The 20,574-nt window shown below is 44.6% G+C and overlaps 1 protein-coding gene across 6 annotated transcripts in view; it reads left to right on the top strand.

The window, feature by feature from the left end:
- The first annotated feature begins 4,891 nt into the window (after positions 1–4,891).
- Positions 4,892–20,574, top strand: part of LOC311227738 (uncharacterized protein) — a 99,502-nt gene continuing 83,819 nt past the window's right edge. For all 6 annotated transcript variants that reach the window (XM_084313519.1, XM_084313517.1, XM_084313518.1 and 3 more), the window contains exons 1-4: positions 4,892–5,036; positions 5,203–5,253; positions 7,099–7,164; positions 7,362–7,421. In XM_084313519.1, the coding sequence (XP_084169645.1) occupies positions 5,034–5,036; positions 5,203–5,253; positions 7,099–7,164; positions 7,362–7,421 (180 nt within the window). In that variant the 5' untranslated portion in view covers positions 4,892–5,033. The remainder of the gene's footprint in view (positions 5,037–5,202; positions 5,254–7,098; positions 7,165–7,361; positions 7,422–20,574) is intronic.

Genomic DNA, 20,574 nt, shown 5'->3' with positions numbered 1-20,574 from the left:
GTTCGCATCTGCAAGCCACCATCTTGCGACGGGAGCGAGCTGATGCAAAAAGTTTGCGTCTCAAATCCCCCGCAACCAAAGGAGCCGGCCGCCCAACAGCGGACGACTCCCCGGAACCAGAGGAACCAGAGCCGGAACCAGGCCACCGCACAGGAGACGGCACTGGTGCACCAGCTCCTTGGAGAGGCAAACTACCCATCGGACGCCTACCGGGCGTGGCTGCCGACCACGAGAGAGGCCTCAACCCCGCTCCAAGATGCACGACAGAGGCGGCGATGGAGAACCGCTGGTGAAGAGTAGCGTTGCGAGCGCGACCCTCCGAAGTATATTCTTTCGAATATATGAGAGAAGAAAAAAGCAAGAAAAAATTTAAACACGTCTCAACTTTCTTCAGCTAACAACCTCGTCAAGTGTGGGATCTACCGAAGGCACTTCCTTGTGGTGAAAGTGAAGAAGGAGGCGAGTAGGTGACCACACACCTGCTTATGAAGGTAAGCGGATAGGGGTGTGGCCAGACGAATGTTGGGATGTAAAGGTACATTGTGGAATTTTTTATTCAGTGCTCGTGCACGAAGTGAAGTGCGTGCAGATGACGCTGAGCGGCAGCCATAATGAAATAGAACTGAGAATCTGGTGCTAACATGGTCAATAATGCTTATTTTGGACAGACAATTTTATCTTAAACATTTAAATTGACCAACCATAGAACCTTTTTATTCCAATCAAGGCAAGAGGGCTAGTGGTAGTGCTATATGACATATTATTTTATAATACAATTATAACATTGTAGGCTACAGTATGATATTATATACAGTACAATAATTACTATTATAAAACTAATTGTATTTGCTCCACCTTAGATAAAGACAGTACAGACAATGAAGGTGGAGATATTCAAGGGAAATGATGATATCAGGAAGAGATGGTGAAGAAGTGGAGGAAAGAGAAAATGAAGTAGTGGAGTAAGAGAAAATGCAGATATTTAAATGGAGAGAAATTATGAAGAAGTTGAGGAAAGAGAGAATGCAGATGATGCTATGGAGAGAAATGATGACGGTCATGGAGATGCTAAAGAAAGCGAGGATGAAAATGATGATAGGGAGAGAAATTATTCAAACGACAACAAATAACTTGAATGCTCTCCTGTTGCCATTAAAATATCCCACTGATCCAGCCAGTATCCGGGTACAATATATTAAGTTTAATGAAGAGAATGGGGAAGATAGAGAGGGGGGGAGGGAGAGAGAAAGATAGAGGAGAGAAGGAGAGGATATGAGGAGAGAAGGAGAGTACAGGAGGAGAGAATGAGAGGACAGGAGGAGAGAATGGAAGTACAGGAGAGATGGGAGTATAGGAGGAGAGAAGGAGAGTTAGGAGAGAGAAAGGAAAAAGCTCAACGGCACTCAAATTAACTTTAACTGTTAAACTGTTTTATATCCTGTCAAATATATGTTGTAAATAGCTTTTAAAGAATAGGTTCACTATTTTTCAACCCAGACCATATTAAAATGCTGTTTCCCAAATATTTATATTCCTCACTGATAACTTTAGCATTGAGAAATGTACCACTGCAGCAATGGTTTAGGCCTTCAAACACCATGATAATCTACTTTTCAAACACCATGATAAATCTAAGTTTCAAACACTATGATAAATCCACTTTTCAAACACCATGATGACAATTTACTTTTCAAACACCATGATAATCTACTTTTCAAACACCATGATAAATCTACTTTTCTAGACAATGAGGTGAAATACACATTTTAAAGGTGTATTGTTCCCTGTGTGTTTTTATCATAGAGGTGTGGTTATATGTTTTTTTTTTTTTTTTTTTTTCACTTTTTCTCCCATTTTCTATATTTTCTCCCATCCCAATTTCGTATCATCCAATTCAACCCTCCCCTGTCACGAACGCTGTTTCTTGCCTCCCACAAGCCGGCTGCAATGTGGACTAAGTCATACATAGCACAAGTCCCCTCCGGTACTTGAGGTAACAGCAGTCGCATCTTTTCACCTGCGCAGCTCGATCTCTCAGTGGCGAGGAGTAACGCGTGGGAGGCTCACGCTGCCCCCGACACTTCCTGATTCTACTGCGCAGGCGCACCAACCGACCTGTAGGAGTCGCTGTCCACAACGCCCGATCCCCACCCATCAGTTTCCCACCCCCTAATACGGCCAATGTGTATTAGTATGAACGACCAGCTAAACTGAAAGCAATGTGGAGCGCTGGGCTCGAACAGGCAAGCCCAGCGTCTCCGTCATTCGTGGCGAGCGCCTTGCCCACTACGTACGCCACGTAGCCGCCCGGTTATATGTTATTCTAATGTTAATCTGAATCAAGGATGAAGACTATTTCACCATACATGACGCATCATAGCTTTTTTCTCACTGATGGGTCATAGTCAGGGGTGTAGCTCCAGATTCTGGGCCCCATGAAAGAATGTATTTGTAGGCCCCCAGTGAATGCGAGCGCGCGTAAGCGGATTTTTTTTTGGCAATTTTTTTATTGATGAAAATGCATAATATGGTTTTTACCTATACATTCGGATCAGCAGTTCAGCACCTGCACTGTTGGTGGGTGAGCCTAGTAAAGGATATCACATTGCGTTCATCTTCAATGAATGGACCAATGCAATAGTCTACCAAAGCCCCCCCTCTCTCTCTATATATCTCTCACACACACACACACACACACACACACACACACACACACACACACACACACACACACACACACACACACACACTTCAGAAACAAACATAGTATCAATGAGAGCACCTGAGTAAAAAAATAAATAAATTTTTTTTTTGGGGCCCCCCCTCAGTGCTGGGCCCTTGGAATCATCCTAAGCTACCCCCCCCCCCCCAGCTACGCCCCTGGTGATAGTACATTTTGCCGGGTGCCCTTTTTTTCTTTTCGCCCCTGCCCTTCAAACAGCCTGAGTCCGCCACTGGTTGAGAGGTTTCAAGTGAAATTATATAAAGTATATTCATAATAAATCGTTTCCATGTTTTATACGCAAAACCTTTTTCTTCAAAGTAACTAGTAACTGATGGGTGCAGATACATGTAGTGGAGTAAAAAGGACAATATTTACTTTGAACTGTGGAGTAAAAGTATAACGTTTCCCAAAATGAATATACACACTCACGTAAAGTACAAGTAGCTTGGAATTGTACTTAAGTACAGTACTTGAGTACAAATACTTAGTTTCCACCACTGGTTTTCATGGTCCATGAGTGGAGTTAATTTCCATTGGTTTCAGAAGAGCAGAGAACAGCTCCAGGACATCATCTGGACTCCACTGGACATCGGCACCTAATCTGAAGGTTGCCAAGAACTGACCCATCAATTGAGGGGTAAAGTTTCAAGCCTGTTTAACAACACTGGAGGCTGGACATCTGTTTCAGTTTCTGTGTGGACAGCAGCCACAGTGTCTGTTCAGGAGAGTTTCTGTGTGGATAGCAGCCATTGTGTCTGTTCAGGACAGGGAAACCACATGTAAAATGTAACCTTTGAGGTTGATTCTTGATACTTTCATGTTATATTTGTTGTTTGTTTATATTTGTATAGAGTTATTTGGTATTAAAAGAAGTGTATCTCATTTATATGAACGTATTTTCAAGGCTGTGGATGCAATCACTGATCTTACAATAATTACCACAGTGTTGACATACACAGCAAACTATATGTACAATCATTTAATGTTCGATATATGTTTAGGGCATCCAATAGGGCACGTCCTCTCGTTTTAGAGCAACCAGTCAAGATATTATATTATTTAATGTCCTGAATTTGACTTATTGGTCAGTTACCCCCCCCCCCCCCCACACACACACACACACACAAAGGGAGGCGTCATTGCATTCTTATTTCAATTTGAAGTAAACATGAAATATGTTTCGTTTTTCCATGAAGCGAAGTACATGTAAAATGTAACCTTTGAGGTTGATTCTTGATCCTTTCATGTTATTATATTTGTTGTTTGTTTATATTTGTATAGAGTTATTTGGTATTCAAAGAAGTGTATCTCATTTATATGAACGTATTTTCAAAGCTGTGGATGATTATCAATCAGTACTGATCTTACAATAATTACCACAGTGTTGACAAATACACAGCAAACTACATGATGTACAATAATTTAATGTTCGTACTATGTTTAGGGCAGCCACGTCCTCTCGTTTTAGAGCAACCAGTCAAGATATTATATTATTTAATGTCCTGAATTTTACTTATTGGTCAGTTAATTGCAGTGGTGCGTTATTGAAATCATCTGGGGTGACACGCACCACGTGCACGCGCGCTCCCGGCGCGTGCGCGCGTTCCCGCGAATGCGCATTTAATGTCCCCTCGCTTGGGCACAGACTAAAGACAGTGCCTAATTGCCTCTACGAATGGAATGTAACACGTCTTCACAACAAGGTTAGGTGTGAATGTGTCTGAGAACGTATTTAACACACCTGACGACCGGAGCTATTGATATGCAAATAGCGAGTGAGGTTGCACACCGTGCTACCCCGTCCCATGAACAACGCATGCCTGGTTAATTGACTTGTGAAGATGTGCTTTGAACTTGAAGGTTTAAACGGCTCCAGCGCAGCGCAGCGCAGAGCGCACCTTGCGCCAGGAGTACTCAGGACCGAGAAAACACGACACACGTCGACATGATCATAGATATCTATAGAACACATATATAGTGTTCCATATATATCTATGGACATGATCCCCTCTTCTATGTGAACCAACCGGTTGCCCTCACGCCGGTCCGGTTGGTTCGCATTTAGAAAAGGGGATGGCACTTCATGTCGACGGATGTTACAAAATTCCAAAAGGAACCTCCTGTCAATCATCATCTCGACCGCTCGGCGTGCCCTGCTTACAATCCTCGCAAACACAACACTTTGTTTGGCTTCCATCTGTGGAAAGTGGGCTGCTCCTCCAATAACGAACGCAGAGTCGGTGATCAACAATTTAAACCAGTGCCCGTAGCTTACTTTATTGGATTGATTATCGAAGAGGATTTAACTATGGTAAGTTCAGTTATTAGTACCCCCCCCCAGATTAGAATGAACGCACACGTGATTTTATTTTGTAGTAAATGTAAGGTGTTACCAGCGCTGTTTATTATGATACCGCTGGGTCCTAGACCACTGTATTAGTATTATTATATCTGAGCTGCAGGTGTCTGTTTTTTAGGAGAATGGTGAAGCCGTCCAGGGTGATCCTACGGACAATGAAAGGCGACCAGTGAGTATCGCTGTGTGTGTGTGTTGTTTATGTCAGCAGATATTTCTTTCAATGCTTGTTTTTCTTTTCACATAATTTGCATAAGATATGAAAGAAAACGGTAGAGAAAGATATAAGGTATACATGTACTTGGGCCACTGCATTTGAATACAGCATGAGGAAGTAGGCTGCCCACTTTTAGGCCTAGTTGTTGGTGTTTTTCTAGTCGAACAGCTCAGCCAGATGACGAGACACGCATGGGACAGCCAAGCCCTAAAACCAAGCATGTCAGATATTCAGAATAGCAAGTGCGCGGTCATGCTGACTGCTGTAGGATACCTGCACAACACTCATCCTTTCATAGTCACAATTCCCTCTCTGGCTTTTAGTGGCTTAATGAAGCATGCTGCTCAACTCTTGTGTTGTGTCGGGACCTCTCTCAGTGAGAACCACTGTCGCATGGCCGCCTAGTTATAGTTGAAAGTGGGGGTGCAGATTTTTTTTTACATTTAATGAACACCTGTATGTGCAATTTCCTGCAATATAGAGCCTTCAATCTTGACCAAAATAAAGCTGCTCTTTTCACTATAAAACTCAGTTTATATTGCAGTATGATAGCTATAATAACTTCACTGCGAGGGCTCTTTTAGCTAACGCTAGCTAGGCACGTATGATAGCCAATTACTATTATAATAATAATAATAATAATAACTTTCCCATCCTCCCAAAGCCCCTCCAGCCCCGTTCACATCCGCAGCACCAACAACAACAACAACAACTAATTGACGCTATCAATAGCCCCAGTGAGCGCGGCGGCTGAATGAATGAAAACTTTATTTAACAGATTGCAGAATGGGTACAAACAGTACGGCTCAATACACACAATTGTTAAGGGGATGCAGACCAGAGAAAGACGTTTGTCTTGTTTACATCAGGGTCCCCTTTCGTGACTGTGCTGCACCGAGTGAATCCACAGTCACTTGCTCCTCAATGGGAAACCAACCTAGATTTACCATGAAGGACTGGTTCTGGCCGAACCGTTCGTTATACAAGTATCACAGAGACATTACAAAGGTGCTCACAGTTGCACGAGAGGTTCGCACAGAGATACGGGATGGTTTGAAAGCTCGGCGTTGCTAATAAATATTTTTAATATTTTCTTATAAACTGCTCAAAGTTGCATTATTTCCCGCCGTTGGGTGATCACAGCGCCTGCGCACCATCCTGTATCTCTGGATTCACTCGGTGCACTGGGTGCAGCGCCGAGGCTCACCATACGAGAAATATTCAGTTTCAATCTGTTTGCGCATTTAGTATACAGTCACAGTGTTCGACTTACGTGATGATTTGCTCCATTTTGATGTAAACGCCGAAGAATAATCCTCACGAGTCACAATGTTATCCAATATCCAGCCTGAATTTTTCAAGGGTTTCACAAAAAGCCGCCTCCCCCAACATGTCGTATACGTCATGCCGACGAACCGTGGCCCGTGGGCACTGGATCAAACCATTAAAGTGGGGGTCACACAATCTTTGGAAACTTAAAAACTTGCTATTAAGTGTCATTGCGTATTATTAATTTGATTGAAATTACGTAGTTATGGTTCGATAAGATTTATAAATTGGGGGGGGGATATTTATATCATATGATATGATCAAAAAGTGAGGGAGCAAAGAGACAAGCTTGCTCCCCCAAGTTCAATAGTCCTAGAGCACGTGCATCTTCTGCTCCGTTAAGTGGGCGCCTATGCCACTGTGTGCGCACTGGCCAACTTTAATCTCTTGTCAGACGATAAAAGCTTGTGTGTGTTCTAAGTGACCGTGATTGGTAAGCAGTAAAGGCAATTTAAATCATTTTCTCTTCAGAGTATCGTGAAACTACAAGGGGTGCTAAAGAGAGTCTCACAAAGTCCCTTCCATAAGCAGTACACGGTGAGCAGTCTCTCTCTCTGCCTGTCTCTCTTTCTAACTCTAACTCTGTCTCTGTCTCTCTGTGTGTCTGTCGCTCTGTCTCTCCCTTTCTCTAACTGTCTGGCTGTGTGTGTCTCTCTCCCTCTCTCACACACGCACACATTGTACACTGTGGTACAATGTTCTACCAAATGTGACCACCTTTTTTTTGCTTTCAGAATCTTGTTTCATCCACCTCTTCCAGTGAGTCATCCTTGAATGACTCTATCAAGAACCAGGTATAGGGCTGATGGGGAGGGGGGGGGGGTGATTGTATGACTTCAGTGATCCATCACCATAATGTGAAATAATATGAATCCCACCACCCTCTTAATTGTCAACCTAAATACCTATTTTACTTACCAAATAACAAAAAAAATCATTCTTAAAGGTAGAGTGGAGGGACTGAGACCCACGTTACTGACCAGACACTATATCAGTGATGGCTGTTTACTGCAGAGTGGAGGGACTGGGAGACTCATGTTACTGACCAGACACTCTATCAGTGATGGCTGTTTACTGCAGAGTGGAGGGACTGGGAGACCCTCCAGCAATTGGTTTTGATAGTCTTATCAGTGAGCTGGATACAATTCTACCTGGAGGGGAGAGAACAGATGGTGGAGGTAAACGGTACCCTATCCCCCCCTCACAGTGAGCTGTGGTGTTCCACAAGGAAGCATACTAGGACCGCTACTATTCCTAATTTATGCAAATGACATGTCGTCAGCTTGTGACTGCAACTTATTCCTGTTTGCGGACGACTCAGCCCTGCTGGTCTCTGACAAGAACAAGTTACAGGTTGAAAAAGCCCTCGGCTCGGAACTAGGCAAAATCTGCATATGGCTCGCAGACAACAAACTATCATTACACATGGGCAAAACAGAGTCCATTCTCTTCGGTTCAAATAACAAACTCGGCAAGACCGACAGCTTCTCGGTTATAGTGGGTGACAATATTGTCACAAGGAAAGATGAAATTACCTACCTGGGTTCCATCCTAGAGGCTAATCTTTCCTGTGACAAAATGGCATCCAATGTAATAAAAAAAGTCGACCAACGAACTCGATTCTTGTACCGGATCTCCTCTCTGGTAAACACGAATACCCTGAGGACTCTGGCAGGAGCACTCATTCAAGGGGACTATGCTTGCACCTCATGGTACCAAAGCACCTCAAAGGCACTAAAAAACAAATTACAAACATCTCAACAAGCTAGTCAGACTACTGCTTGACCCGACTCCTAGAACCCACCTCACCCCTGCCCACTTTGACAACCTAGGATGGCTTAGAGTAGACGACAGAGTACAGCAACTTGCAATGGGCCTGGTCTACAAGATACACTACGCGACCAAGGTACCCATGTACATGTCAAAATACTTCCCAAAGGTCAGTGAATACCACGATCACAACACCAGAGGGAGCTCCACAAATCATGTTAAACCCAGATTCGGCTCAAACAAGGGACTAAACACGTTTCGCAATTATGCCACATGTGTATAGCCCAAAATCACAAGTTGCCTTGACAGGCTTCACAGATCAACAAGTAACATCACAATAGATCCACAATAAAAACTAGGGATGCCCCGATCACGTTTTTTGCCACCGACACCGATCGTCGTGAGCCATATCGGCCGATACCGATCCGATACCGATCGTTTTTGATTAAAAGAAATTAAAATTTATTTTATAATTTTTTATTTTATTTTTTTTATAAAATATATATATTATATAATTAGACTTGTACTTGTATTATCTGCGAGACATCGCCACCACGCAACAAGCTCCACTGTCTGTGTACTCTAGTAGCCTCCAGCTACAGCCAGGATTCTCCGGAGCTGCAGCTGGACCTATACTCGAGTAGCCTCGAGCTACGGCCAGGATTCTCCGGCGCTGCACCTGGACCCTATTGGTATAACGTTACTTAACTGTGCTCAGCAAGCCCTCAGCTCGAATACGCATCGAATCAGTGTTATAAGACATTGATATCAGGAGCTATCTGTAGCTACTGCTAGCCGGATATATAACGTTAATACAAGCCTCAGTGAATTATTTAGTTCAATGGGACATTTCGTTTTTAACAGTGAACTAACTTGCACTAACGTCAGCTAACAGGTATCATACCTACCTATACTTGCTAGAGCGTTTGTTGATGTCAGGAGCTATCGGTAGCTGGCCGGCTAGATACCGTTCGGTTAGACAATGCCTCATCATGTATTAAACTAAAAGTGAATAGTTGACTGGGTCATTTTGTAACGGTAGCTAAGCTAACATTAGCTCAGGGAGACGCGTCACGCCGTCCTCCCGTGTCTCACTAGACTAGACCCGTGTTTACATGCGTGCGGGAGGGGCTGGACTCGAGAGCAGACGCCGCACCACCGGTGTCTGAGACAGAACTCAGCGACAGCGACTGAGATCGGGTTTGACGATCGGTGAAAATAAAACATTATCACCGATCACCGATCGCATATTTATACTGAATATCGGCCGATAACGATCGGTGGCCGATCGATCGGGGCATCCCTAATAAAAACATCATACAATTTTGCAAGATCCCCAGACTGCCGCGCCACACGGGAGAGGGGAGGAAGGGAGCCCCCCCCCCCCCTCCTCACACAAACTGCCGCAGGGAGAGAAAAAATGAAAGGAAGAGACGGCCTCTTTTTTTTCTCTCTCTCTCTCTCTCGCACCCCCCCCCCCCCCACACAAGCTGCGCAGGGAGAGAAAAAACGAAAGGAAGAGACGGCCTGTCTTTTTTTTCTCTCTCTCTCGCACCCCCCCCCCCTCTCTCTCTATCGCTCTCTGTCTACCAGTCGCAGACTGTGTGGACTGACTGTCACTCAAAGTGCTTATGTCACTCAAAATGCATTTAAAAAAAAAAAAACCTTACAGATGTCTTCAATAGACTAACAGGAATTGTGTAAAGTTGCCCAAATAGTGCTAGGAATAGCAGTACATGTCCCCTTTTAAATACGAACGTGTTTAAGACAAATTTAAAGTTAAAATAATAATAGAAATAAGAGCAATAAAGCATAGGAATACAAGCGCTGGTATGATAAAATATGATGATGGCCCAAGGTCACTATCCCTATAGGGGGCAGGAGAACCACTCGGATCCAGTTGAAATAGAGGGCACGGCTAGACGCTGTAGGCCAAAATGAGGATGGCAGAGAGGAGACAAATTATATAGTTGTCAGATCAATTGATACAGGAGTAGGCTACTTCAAACTAGGGATGTTAACAATTAATCAAAGATCGATTGATTGATCGTTAAGGATTTACTCAAACACATGACATTTACTCGATCAAACAATTATGTTACAATGTTGTCGGTCTCTTATTACATTGTAGCCGTCGGTAGAATGGTGTATTTTGAAAGCATGTTTCAATGAACGGATGGAGGGAGCAATATAACTATGTCGAGGAGATAACTACCTCCGTGTCTGGAAAATAAGCAAGGGGGAAAACACGAGCGACGGCAACCAGCAAAGTTAAGCAGGCTAAGGGAAGTGTTGATTTTGAAAAAATCACCCAATGATCGATATGGTTTGACGGTGAAGGATTTCGGCAAATGATGCACCTGCTTGAGCCAGCGTACCATATCCCATCCTGAGGCACAACCACCTCGCACATCGAGGAGAGCTACACCAAGGACTGGTGAGTCACCACTGCTGTGTTGCTAACAAGACGTTTTTGCATAACCGTTAACCTCTTTAGCCAGAGTGGTCCGTCGGTGGACCGCAGATGACCTCGCAATGCATCATAAATCCATCTCTCAAGACTGTATGAATAAAAGTTGCGTTCAAAACAGCAGTCTGTGTGTATTTTAGGGCTGACCCCTATTAGTCGACTAATCGGTCGAAAGGAGCCGTAGTCGACTGGCCAACCTCTTAGTCGAATATAATAAAAGAAAACATTTATAATATTTTTTTTAAATTTTTTTTAATCATTCTTTCCAAAAGAAAAGAGGCCTAGAAGCGTGGCTAACGCTAATGGCACGCATACCTGAGGCTAACTGCCTACGAAAACAGGCACAGAGGCACTGAAAGAGGATTTCACCCATCTAATGAACACACTAGACTAGACAAATATCAAGATGTATCCATCAGTGGACCAATTGCATGCTTTTGCAGAGGACAAGAAGCCTTCAGTCGACTCCTTCAGACATTAAGCACCCCCCACAGCCCAAATGGAATGATACAAAAAAATATATATATATACTTTAAATGTTTTTTTTTAAAAGTCAACCAATAGTCCACTAACGGCAAATTTTGGCCAATCATAGTCGACCATCCAAATCCTTAGTCGGGGACAGCCCTAGTGTATTTTCAACAATATGTTTGTTTACCAATAGGCTAAAGCGTTATTAATGAAATATCAGTTTAGGAATTGTATTCATAAGCTAGCGAATTTCGACAGGAAATAAATGCGAGCGGCCATTTTGTTGTAGTCATATGATGGACACTCGTGTCTTTCAATGAGCGTCGGAATAAAAAATAAAACACTACCCAGCTCAAGCCAGCTACTGTACAGCAAATGACTTGTGGATGCATTTTTTTTTAAATTTCTCTTATCTTTCAGGATTATCTACCACAACTAAACGTTATTGGCATAAATGAGAACGCAGTTAGTTTACACTATCTACCTTTCTGTGAACGTTTAGCACAAATTCGCGTTGCAATCCGATTAAAAATGGCAGACCTGTCTCCATAATAGAAAAGTAACTGCGGATTTCATTCACGGTTCTTGCTGCACACCTGGTGATACTAAATCCAAATTGAACTCTGCCATTGGAAAGAGTGGCCTGATCCATATAGGTGCAACTTGGCTATGATAATGTCATTTATAGGCCTGATATTCTATAATATTTCAAATTGCATGTGTCCGGATGGCAGAATTCAGTACTGTATCTACAAAACCTTTGTTTAATCATCTTCCCTTTATTAATTTGCTTAGTGGCAGTTTTTCATGTCTGGTCATTTTTAGCATGGTTATTCACCGTCAAAGATGCAAAGAAAATTCATAATTTATATTCTCCTTTTTGTTTCATCACAATTTACTCAAGCCTAGTAACAGACACAATAATACACTGGGAATACATTCCCTGAGATCCATAGATGTCCTTAAATACCAAGAACATGCAAATGGACCTTGTAGAAGTGGAGCAATCTTCCATTTACTTAGGTATGTATTTTTAGGGGGATTTTCTGAAAATAGGGCTTAACAGGTTAAAAGAAGCCATTCCCCATCCCTGGGTACAAATCCGACTGACTGGTGGAAAGTCAATGTGGGGAGATTCCCCAGGCTGGAATCGGGACCATGATCAGTCTGAGACGGGCTATTTATATTCTATGTAGGCTATCTTGTTGCAAAGTAATAATAATAGCCTCATTAAAAATACTATTGTTGTTTCGTTAGGTTGTTTTCAGCGTTTTATGCATGTGATATTTAGTTAGGCCTATTCGACATAAGTAGATTTGTCATTTTTGTTTAAGTTAATATAAAACCATGTTTAGAAAATCTTTGAATTGGTTAAATACATGCTTTAGTTATTTTTTTATTGGCGAGTGACTTATTTTTATATTTTTTTATTATGCAGTTCGTCCGCTTAAAGTCGACATTGTAGGAATGCAGGTAATAATAGTGAAAACGGAGTCGTGTTCCGATGCAAAAATACTATTTTAATACGCACTCTACTGTCGCACAACAACACTGCCATTCATCTTTCATTCGTCTCACTTTAACTACGTCATCCCCCCGCTAAGGATCACGGGAGATGTAGTAAACACCACCTAAGGCTAGGATGCCGTGAATTATGTCCCAGTAGCCACTAGGGATGGGTACCGAATTCGGTACTTTTGAGGTACCGAACCGAAACACGTCGGTACTACAGAGTATCGAATCAAGTGAGAAACCAAAAAAAAAATAAATTTTTTTTTTTTTATTAATTTTCTTTTTTTTTACTTTTTTTTTTTTTTTTACTTTTTTCTTTTCATGTCAACGTTCACACGCACAATATATGCTTACCTAGGATTTGACTTGATTCAACAACAAAGCAGTCGGAGCAATGACAAGCCGAAAACTGTCGAAATTGTAGTTATTTGAAGTTTGGATTTTTTTTTACGACTGAGGTAGGTAAATTAAATTTCGACAGTTTTCGGCTTGTCATTGCTCCGACTGCTTTGTTGTTGAATCAAGTCAAATCCTAGGTAAGCATATATTGTGCCTGTGAACGTTGACGTGAAAAGAAAAAAGTAAAAAAAAAAAAAAAAAAAAAAGTAATAATATTTTTTTTAAATTTATTTTTTATTTTTTTTAAAGTACCGAAAAAAGGTACCGTTGGGTACCGGTATCGATTCACAGGTACCGGTACCGGTATCGGTTCAAATGTGAAAGGTACCCATCCCTAGTAGCCACTACACACGTCCCCCCAGAATTCACAAGAACTGGCCCCAAAAAACGTCCAGGGGCTCTGACGACCCGCCCAAAACGACTCCGGTACCCCTGGGCAGGCACAGGAAACCGAGGCAGTGGTAAAGCAGTAGGCTGGCCCTGAACAGGCCTCGGACGGCAGGTCCGGGGGTCCGCCGTAGCTAGAGTAGGCGTCGGGACTGCCCTACCAGGGGGCCGACCGCGGCGGGGCGGTTGGGCCAACTCAATGGGGCGGTCCAAATCCAGGTGAGCAGGTTTCAGGCGATCCACCGAGATCCGTTCTTCCCTCCCCCCCATGTCAACGACGAAGGTCTTATCGCCTGCCTTCACAACCCGGTAAGGACCATCGTAGGGTGGCTGTAGGGGGCCTCGATGGGCGTCGCAGCGGATAAACACGTACCCCGCTGCTTGCAGATCAGGCGGGACACGCACCCTTGGAACGCCGTGGCACGAGGTGGGGATGGGCAAGAAAGCCTTGGCCTTGTCCAGCAGAGCATCCCGCTGTTCCAGTGCTGACCAGGAGGCCGTAACACAGGGAAGAAAATCCCCTGGGACACGGAGGCGTTGGCCGTATACCAGCTCAGCTGAAGATGAAAGAAGGTCCTCCTTAGGTGCAGTACGGAGCCCCAGCATCACCCAAGGAAGTCTGTCGACCCAGGTGTCGCCTCGGAGATCGGCCTTGAGAGCAGCTTTCATCGACCGGTGAAAACGTTCACACAGGCCATTGGCCTGTGGATGGTAAGCCGTAGTGCGGTGGAGGGAGACACCCAACTGCTGGGTAATGGAAGTCCATAACTCGGAAGTGAATTGGGCCCCTCGGTCAGAGGACAGATCAGAGGGAACACCGAACCGGGCGACCCAGGTACCGATGAACGCGCGAGCCACGTCAGCTGTAGTAGTCGCAGTGAGTGGGACAGCCTCCGGCCAACGGGTGGTCCTGTCCACCATCGTCAGAAGGTGAGTGTACCCCCTGGAGGGAGGAAGGGGTCCCACCAGATCCACGTTGATGTGGTCAAAACCCCTCTCAGGCACATTAAACCGCTCCAACGGGGCTTTAACATGTCGATGGACCTTCGCACGTTGGCATGCCATGCAGGTCTTGACCCAACCTCCAATGTCAACCTTCATCCTGGGCCAGACGAATTTTGCTGCCATTAGGCGCTGTGATGGTTTCCTGCCCGGGTGCGAGAGGCCATGGATAGCGTCGAAAACTTGTCGTCTCACCAGGCGATGGCATGCTTGGGAGTCTTGCCCTTGAGAGCCCCATACAGGGGGTGCATTAGGTGGGCAGCCTGAGGGATGAACCGATGATAGAAATTCACCATCCCCAGGAACTCCTGCAAGGCCCTAACCGTGGTAGGGCGTGGGAGCCGCAGCACCGCTTCCACCTTTACTGGTAAAGGGACCGCTCCAGCAGCAGTGATGTGGTGGCCAAGGAAGTCCATGGCAGGCAGACCAAACAGACACTTTGCTGGGTTGATGATTAATCCATGCTCTCTGAGGCGACTGAAGAGGAGTCGGAGGTGTGTTAGGTGTTCCGCCTTGGACGTGCTGGCTACCAGGATATCGTCTAGGTAGACGAACACGAAAGACAGGTTGTGCAGCATGGCGTCCATTAACCTCTGAAAGGTCTGAGCCGCATTTTTGAGGCCAAAAGGCATCCTCAAAAATTCAAAGAGCCCGAATGGGGTTATAACTGCTGTCTTGGGGATGTCCTGAGGGCTAACCGGCACCTGGTGGTATCCTCTCACCAGATCCACCTTTGAAAAAACAGACGCTCCAGCCAGGTGGGCTGAAAAATCTTGTATGTGTGGAACCGGGTAACGATCAGGTGTAGTGGCGTCATTAAGGCGCCGGTAGTCGCCACACGGACGCCAGCCGCCGTTGGCCTTTGGAATGAGATGGAGCGGCGAGGCCCAAGGACTGTCGGACCGACGAACGATGCCCAGTGCCTCCATGGAGGCAAACTCATTCCTAGCGATGGTGAGCTTGTGTGGGTCGAGACGACGAGCCCTAGCATGTACTGGCGGGCCCTCCGTGGATATGTAATGCACGACTCCATGCTTAGTGGCCGCGGACGAGAAGGTGGGTGTTGTGATGTCCGAGAACTCCAACAGGAGGCGGGAGAAATCATCAGTGGGCGCGACGGCGCTGGACAGTGTCATTGTGGCCGTGTCACTGCGCTCACATGCTAAGGAGCCAAAAGTCTCAGCATTGACGAGCCGGCGATTCCCCACGTCTACCAAGAGACTGTTGGCGCAGAGAGTCAGCGCCTAGGAGGGGAGTAGACACCTTGGCCAACACAAAATCCCAGCTGAAACGCTGGTCAGCAAAACACAATGCCACGGTGCGTTTGCCAAATGTAGGGATCGCACTGCCATTGGCAGCTTCAAGGGCGGGGCCCCGTCTCGCTGAGTGAAAATCCTGAGTGGACGCCGGCAACACGCTCACCTGGGCACCCGTGTCACATAAAAAACGGCGGCCGGAGAGTGAGTCGGTGACGTACAGCAAGCCTACAGGATGGCCAACACTCACGGCTGCTAATGAGTGGCAGCCAGTGCGTTTCCCGACCCCCCCGTAGTTACAAGGTGGCAAACACTTTTTAGCTTTGTTCCCAAACTTTGCATGGTAAAAACACAACCCCGACGGCCTCACCCGGCGGGGCATAGCCGTGGCAGAGATAGAGAGTGGCTGGAACCCCTGCTCATCAACGGTGTAGGCTGATGCTGCCACACACCTCTTCCCAGCTGAGAAAAATACATCTGCTTCCCTAGCTAGCTGGCGAAAGTCAGTTTTGATGGAATTAGCCATAGGTAAACGCACATAGTCTGGTAGCTGTTGCAAGAAAAGCTCCTTAAATAGAAAACATGGCCCATGGTCCCCCAGCAGAGCTAACATGTGATCCATCAATTCAGAGGGCTTTGAGTCACCCAATCCAGGTAAAGAGAGAAGCTGGCGAGCACGGTCAGATTCAGACAGACCGAAAGCCTCCTTCAGGTGTGTTTTTATAGCCACATATTTGTCGTGTGTAGGTGGGTTTTCCAGCAAACTCACCACTCTCGCCGCAGTTGAGTTCGTCAGGGCTGCTACCACATAGTAGTACTTTGTGGCGTCCGCGGTAATGTCCCTGAGAGCGAATTGGGCTTCAGCCTGTGCAAACCAAGCGTTGGCGCTCCGCTCCCAAAACTCCGGCAGCTTGAGTGAAACGGCGTTCAAAGTGCTGCGATCCGCGTTCTGTTGTTCATCAGGCATGTTCAATGTAATCTCCGAAATACGTCCAAGAGAAACGTCAGGGTCACCAATGTAGGAATGCAGGTAATAATAGTGAAAACGGAGTCGTGTTCCGATGCAAAAATACTATTTTAATACGCACTCTACTGTCGCACAACAACACTGCCATTCATCTTTCATTCGTCTCACTTTAACTACGTCATCCCCCGCTAAGGATCACGGGAGATGTAGTAAACACCACCTAAGGCTAGGATGCCGTGAATTATGTCCCAGTAGCCACTACAACATGTGTTTTAATGTCTAGGCCTCTACATTTCAATGTTTCATATGCCATGCAATGTTGCGAGAATGCAATATGTCGCTGCTGCATTTGTTATTATTTTGTAAATTGGGTATTTTTTGTTACGAACGTAAGGAACATTCTTACAATTTGCAACCCTACTTCAAATGCAACAAATCCGTCACTATGATTGTCATCATCACTGTCCCAGCATTCTGGCTCGGAGTCCTTTTCATTTATATTATCTGTCATCCTCAACATCCACAACAAGTTCCAATACTTGATAAATATATCAAATAAAATGTATTTGTAAGGCCCGACAACACACGTTAATGTCCCCATGAGCCGGACACATCTTCTTTAAACAAGTCGAGAAGAAACGGCACAATAAATCAAGAACAAAGACAAAAACAAATGTAAAATAAATCAATTAAATGAATGCAACACTCCCAGACAATACCCCACGTGAAGGTAAGGAAAGACTCGCTAAAAATCTAGCAATAGGAAAAAAAGCACCATGTGGAGGGGAGAAACCTTAGAAGGGCTGCTCAAGGGCCGTTCAATCTCCCTTCTTAGATGTCGGTGATAGTAGTGTTGCTATAAAACTGGCGAAACAGTTGATAAGCATGTACATATACGTGTAATGAAATGCAAATAAGTACATGCAATAGCAACTGGGGTACATAAGAACATTTTGAAAGATTGAAAATAGAGCTGATGACGGATCCATTTGAGGTATGGGGGCGGCGTAGAGAGGGTCTCATCCTCCCGGCCATCATCACGGGACATCCACAGGGAGATGGGGACAGGCGTTAGACAGTTTGCGTGTTTGTGATGGGCGGACATAGCAATAGATGCATGTAGTAACCATATATGTGAATAGGATAGATGCATGTAGATGCATATAGTGAATAGAATAGAAGTATTTAACCCAGCAATGAACTCAACGTCTAAACCACAGGCATGGTTTAGACGTTGTAGGTCGGACAGAAGACGGTATGAAGTTTAGCCATGACCTCAGTGGTGCACATAACCAATGTAGGGGTAGAACAGTAACTGCAATCTTGGCCAACACCCCAGAGTTATACCTCTTTTCGCCATTTTATTATAAAACCAGGGACAAGCTCCTCTCTCTATCCTCTGTTATGAATGACAGCCCTATCTGTGAGAGCGCATAGCTGGAGTATGAAGAAACGATGGGTCCTCCCAGCCCATGTGACCATTTCTAGCATTTTCATTGACTATAGGCTAAAAGATCAGTGGGAGATGCATATATACAGTGGATTTACGGACCTTGCATTCGGAAGACCGAAAAAGACCAATCAATCAAATCCTTTATTTAACCAGATAAGCATCATTGAGATTCAAATATCTTTTTCAAGAGCGATCTGGCCAAGAAAGGCAGCAGAAACTTTCAACATAAAAAAGAACATCACAATAAAATACAGATAAAACATTCTCAGCAAGATCCAATTTCAGGCAAGTTATCAAACAGGCAAGTTATCAAACACAGTTGCACTGTCCGAGGGAACTACATTTGTAGGTTTTTAAGATGGCTTTAAATTCTCCGAGGGTGACCAGTCCTGACACATTTAGGTCCTCCTGTAGCTTGTTCCAGGATGAAGGAGCAGCATATTTAAAAGCCCTTTTTCCCAAATCAGTTCTCATATAGGGAACATCCAGTTTCAGAGCATCTTGTAAAGAAAGTCACGATAATTGAGTAGTGGTAAGAAGGTGGTCGAGATCAGGTGACTTCTCACTTTAAGTGAAAAACAGGACTTGTTTCTGAAAAAGAAACAGAGTTTAAGCTTCAGCTTCGACACAAGTTTATCTATGAGATTTAAACGTAAGGTTCTCATCCACTATAATGCCTAGATATTTGTAGGAAGCAACCCTTTCGATTTCAGTCCCTCGATTTCAGTCCCTCCAGCAGTAACAAGCGTGGGAAGATCAGCTGGGAGTCTCTTCCCATTTGAGAAGAGCATATACTTTGACTTGTCAGCATTTAACACAAGCTTAAGCTGGGTAAAAATCTCAAAGGCAGATTGCAAGAACTCCATCGTTTGCACAACACTGGGAGATGAGCAATAAATTACTGTGTTATCAGCATAGAAATGGTAAGCTGCATTAGACGGGTTGATACAAAGATCATTAACATATAAGGAGAACAGTAGAGGTCCCAGTACAGAACCTTGTGGTACACCCTTAAAGGGGAACTCCAACATTTTGGGAAATTAGCTTATTTAACATCTTCCCTGGAGTTAGACAAGAAGATACATACCTTTTTTGTCTCTGTGCGTGCATTTTAGCTTTGGGAATAGACGCTCCGTTAGCATAGCTTAGCTTCATCACTGGAAGCGAGGCAGGACAGTAGCCTTACAGTGCCTTACAGTGTATTGCAAGGTCTGACATTGACCAAACTTGATATGCATGACCTTGGTGGGCTCTAGGTCAACTCCTGAAAAGGGGGTCAATGTCAGACTTTGCAATCAAAAGTTAGGGGGCTAATAACCCTTGCCATAATTTCAGTGCGCCCCCTAACTTTTGATTGCAAGGTCTGACATTGACCCCCTTTTCAGGAGTTGACCTAGAGCCCACCAAGGTCATGCATATCAAATTTGGTCAATGTCAGACCTTGCAATACACTGTAAGGCACTGTAAGGCTACTGTCCTGCCTCACTTCCAGTGATGAAGCTAAGCTATGCTAACGGAGCGTCTATTCCCAAAGCTAAAATGCACGCACAGAGACAAAAAAGGTATGTATCTTCTTGTCTAACTCCAGGGAAGATGTTAAATAAGCTAATTTCCCAAAATGTTGGAGTTCCCCTTTAAGTAAGACCATTCTGGATGTTTCAAGATTTTAGTCAATTCTAAGCGACGGAGAGATCCGATGTTGGCGGAAGGAAGAAAATCTCCAGATTCTGATATAAAGTGAGGCTTTATCACAAATGGTTCCAAGGATATTTAATGTTTTGTAAATCATGTCTAGTGTTGCATGGGCGTAACACTCTGCTTTTATAGGTTTAATGGCGGTGTTACGACCCTGGCTCAGGGGCACGCAACCTATGTGCAAACTAACACCAAAACCCCGTGCTCTAACTCAAAGTGGTACTAACTCAAGGAACTATTAAGGTAAATGTAACTAAGGTACTAGTGCAAACCCAACGGACAAGGACTGAATAACCTCTCCAAGCACAGACACTGCATGTGTGTTACTAGGTCTGCCTTTAAAGCTCCCAGCAGGTAACCAATCAGCACTAATTGGCTAATTGGCAGGCCTCACCTGCATGCCCGGTGACACAGGAGTGATCAGGCCTCTAGTACATAACACCTCCCCCACCAAACTGGTTGCCCAAGAGGCAACCACTACACAACGACCCATAAACAAAACAAAAAACAACTGTGACCCCTTAGTTGTCAGGGCCACTACCACAACAGCGATAACGGGTACCAC

This window comes from Notolepis coatsorum (genome assembly GCF_963971535.1).
Source record: "Notolepis coatsorum genome assembly, chromosome: 4".
Classification (NCBI taxonomy): Eukaryota; Metazoa; Chordata; class Actinopteri; order Aulopiformes; family Paralepididae; genus Notolepis; species Notolepis coatsorum.
The sequence above is the reverse complement of the archived record's forward strand: the minus strand, read 5'-3'. Positions and strand labels throughout refer to the sequence as shown.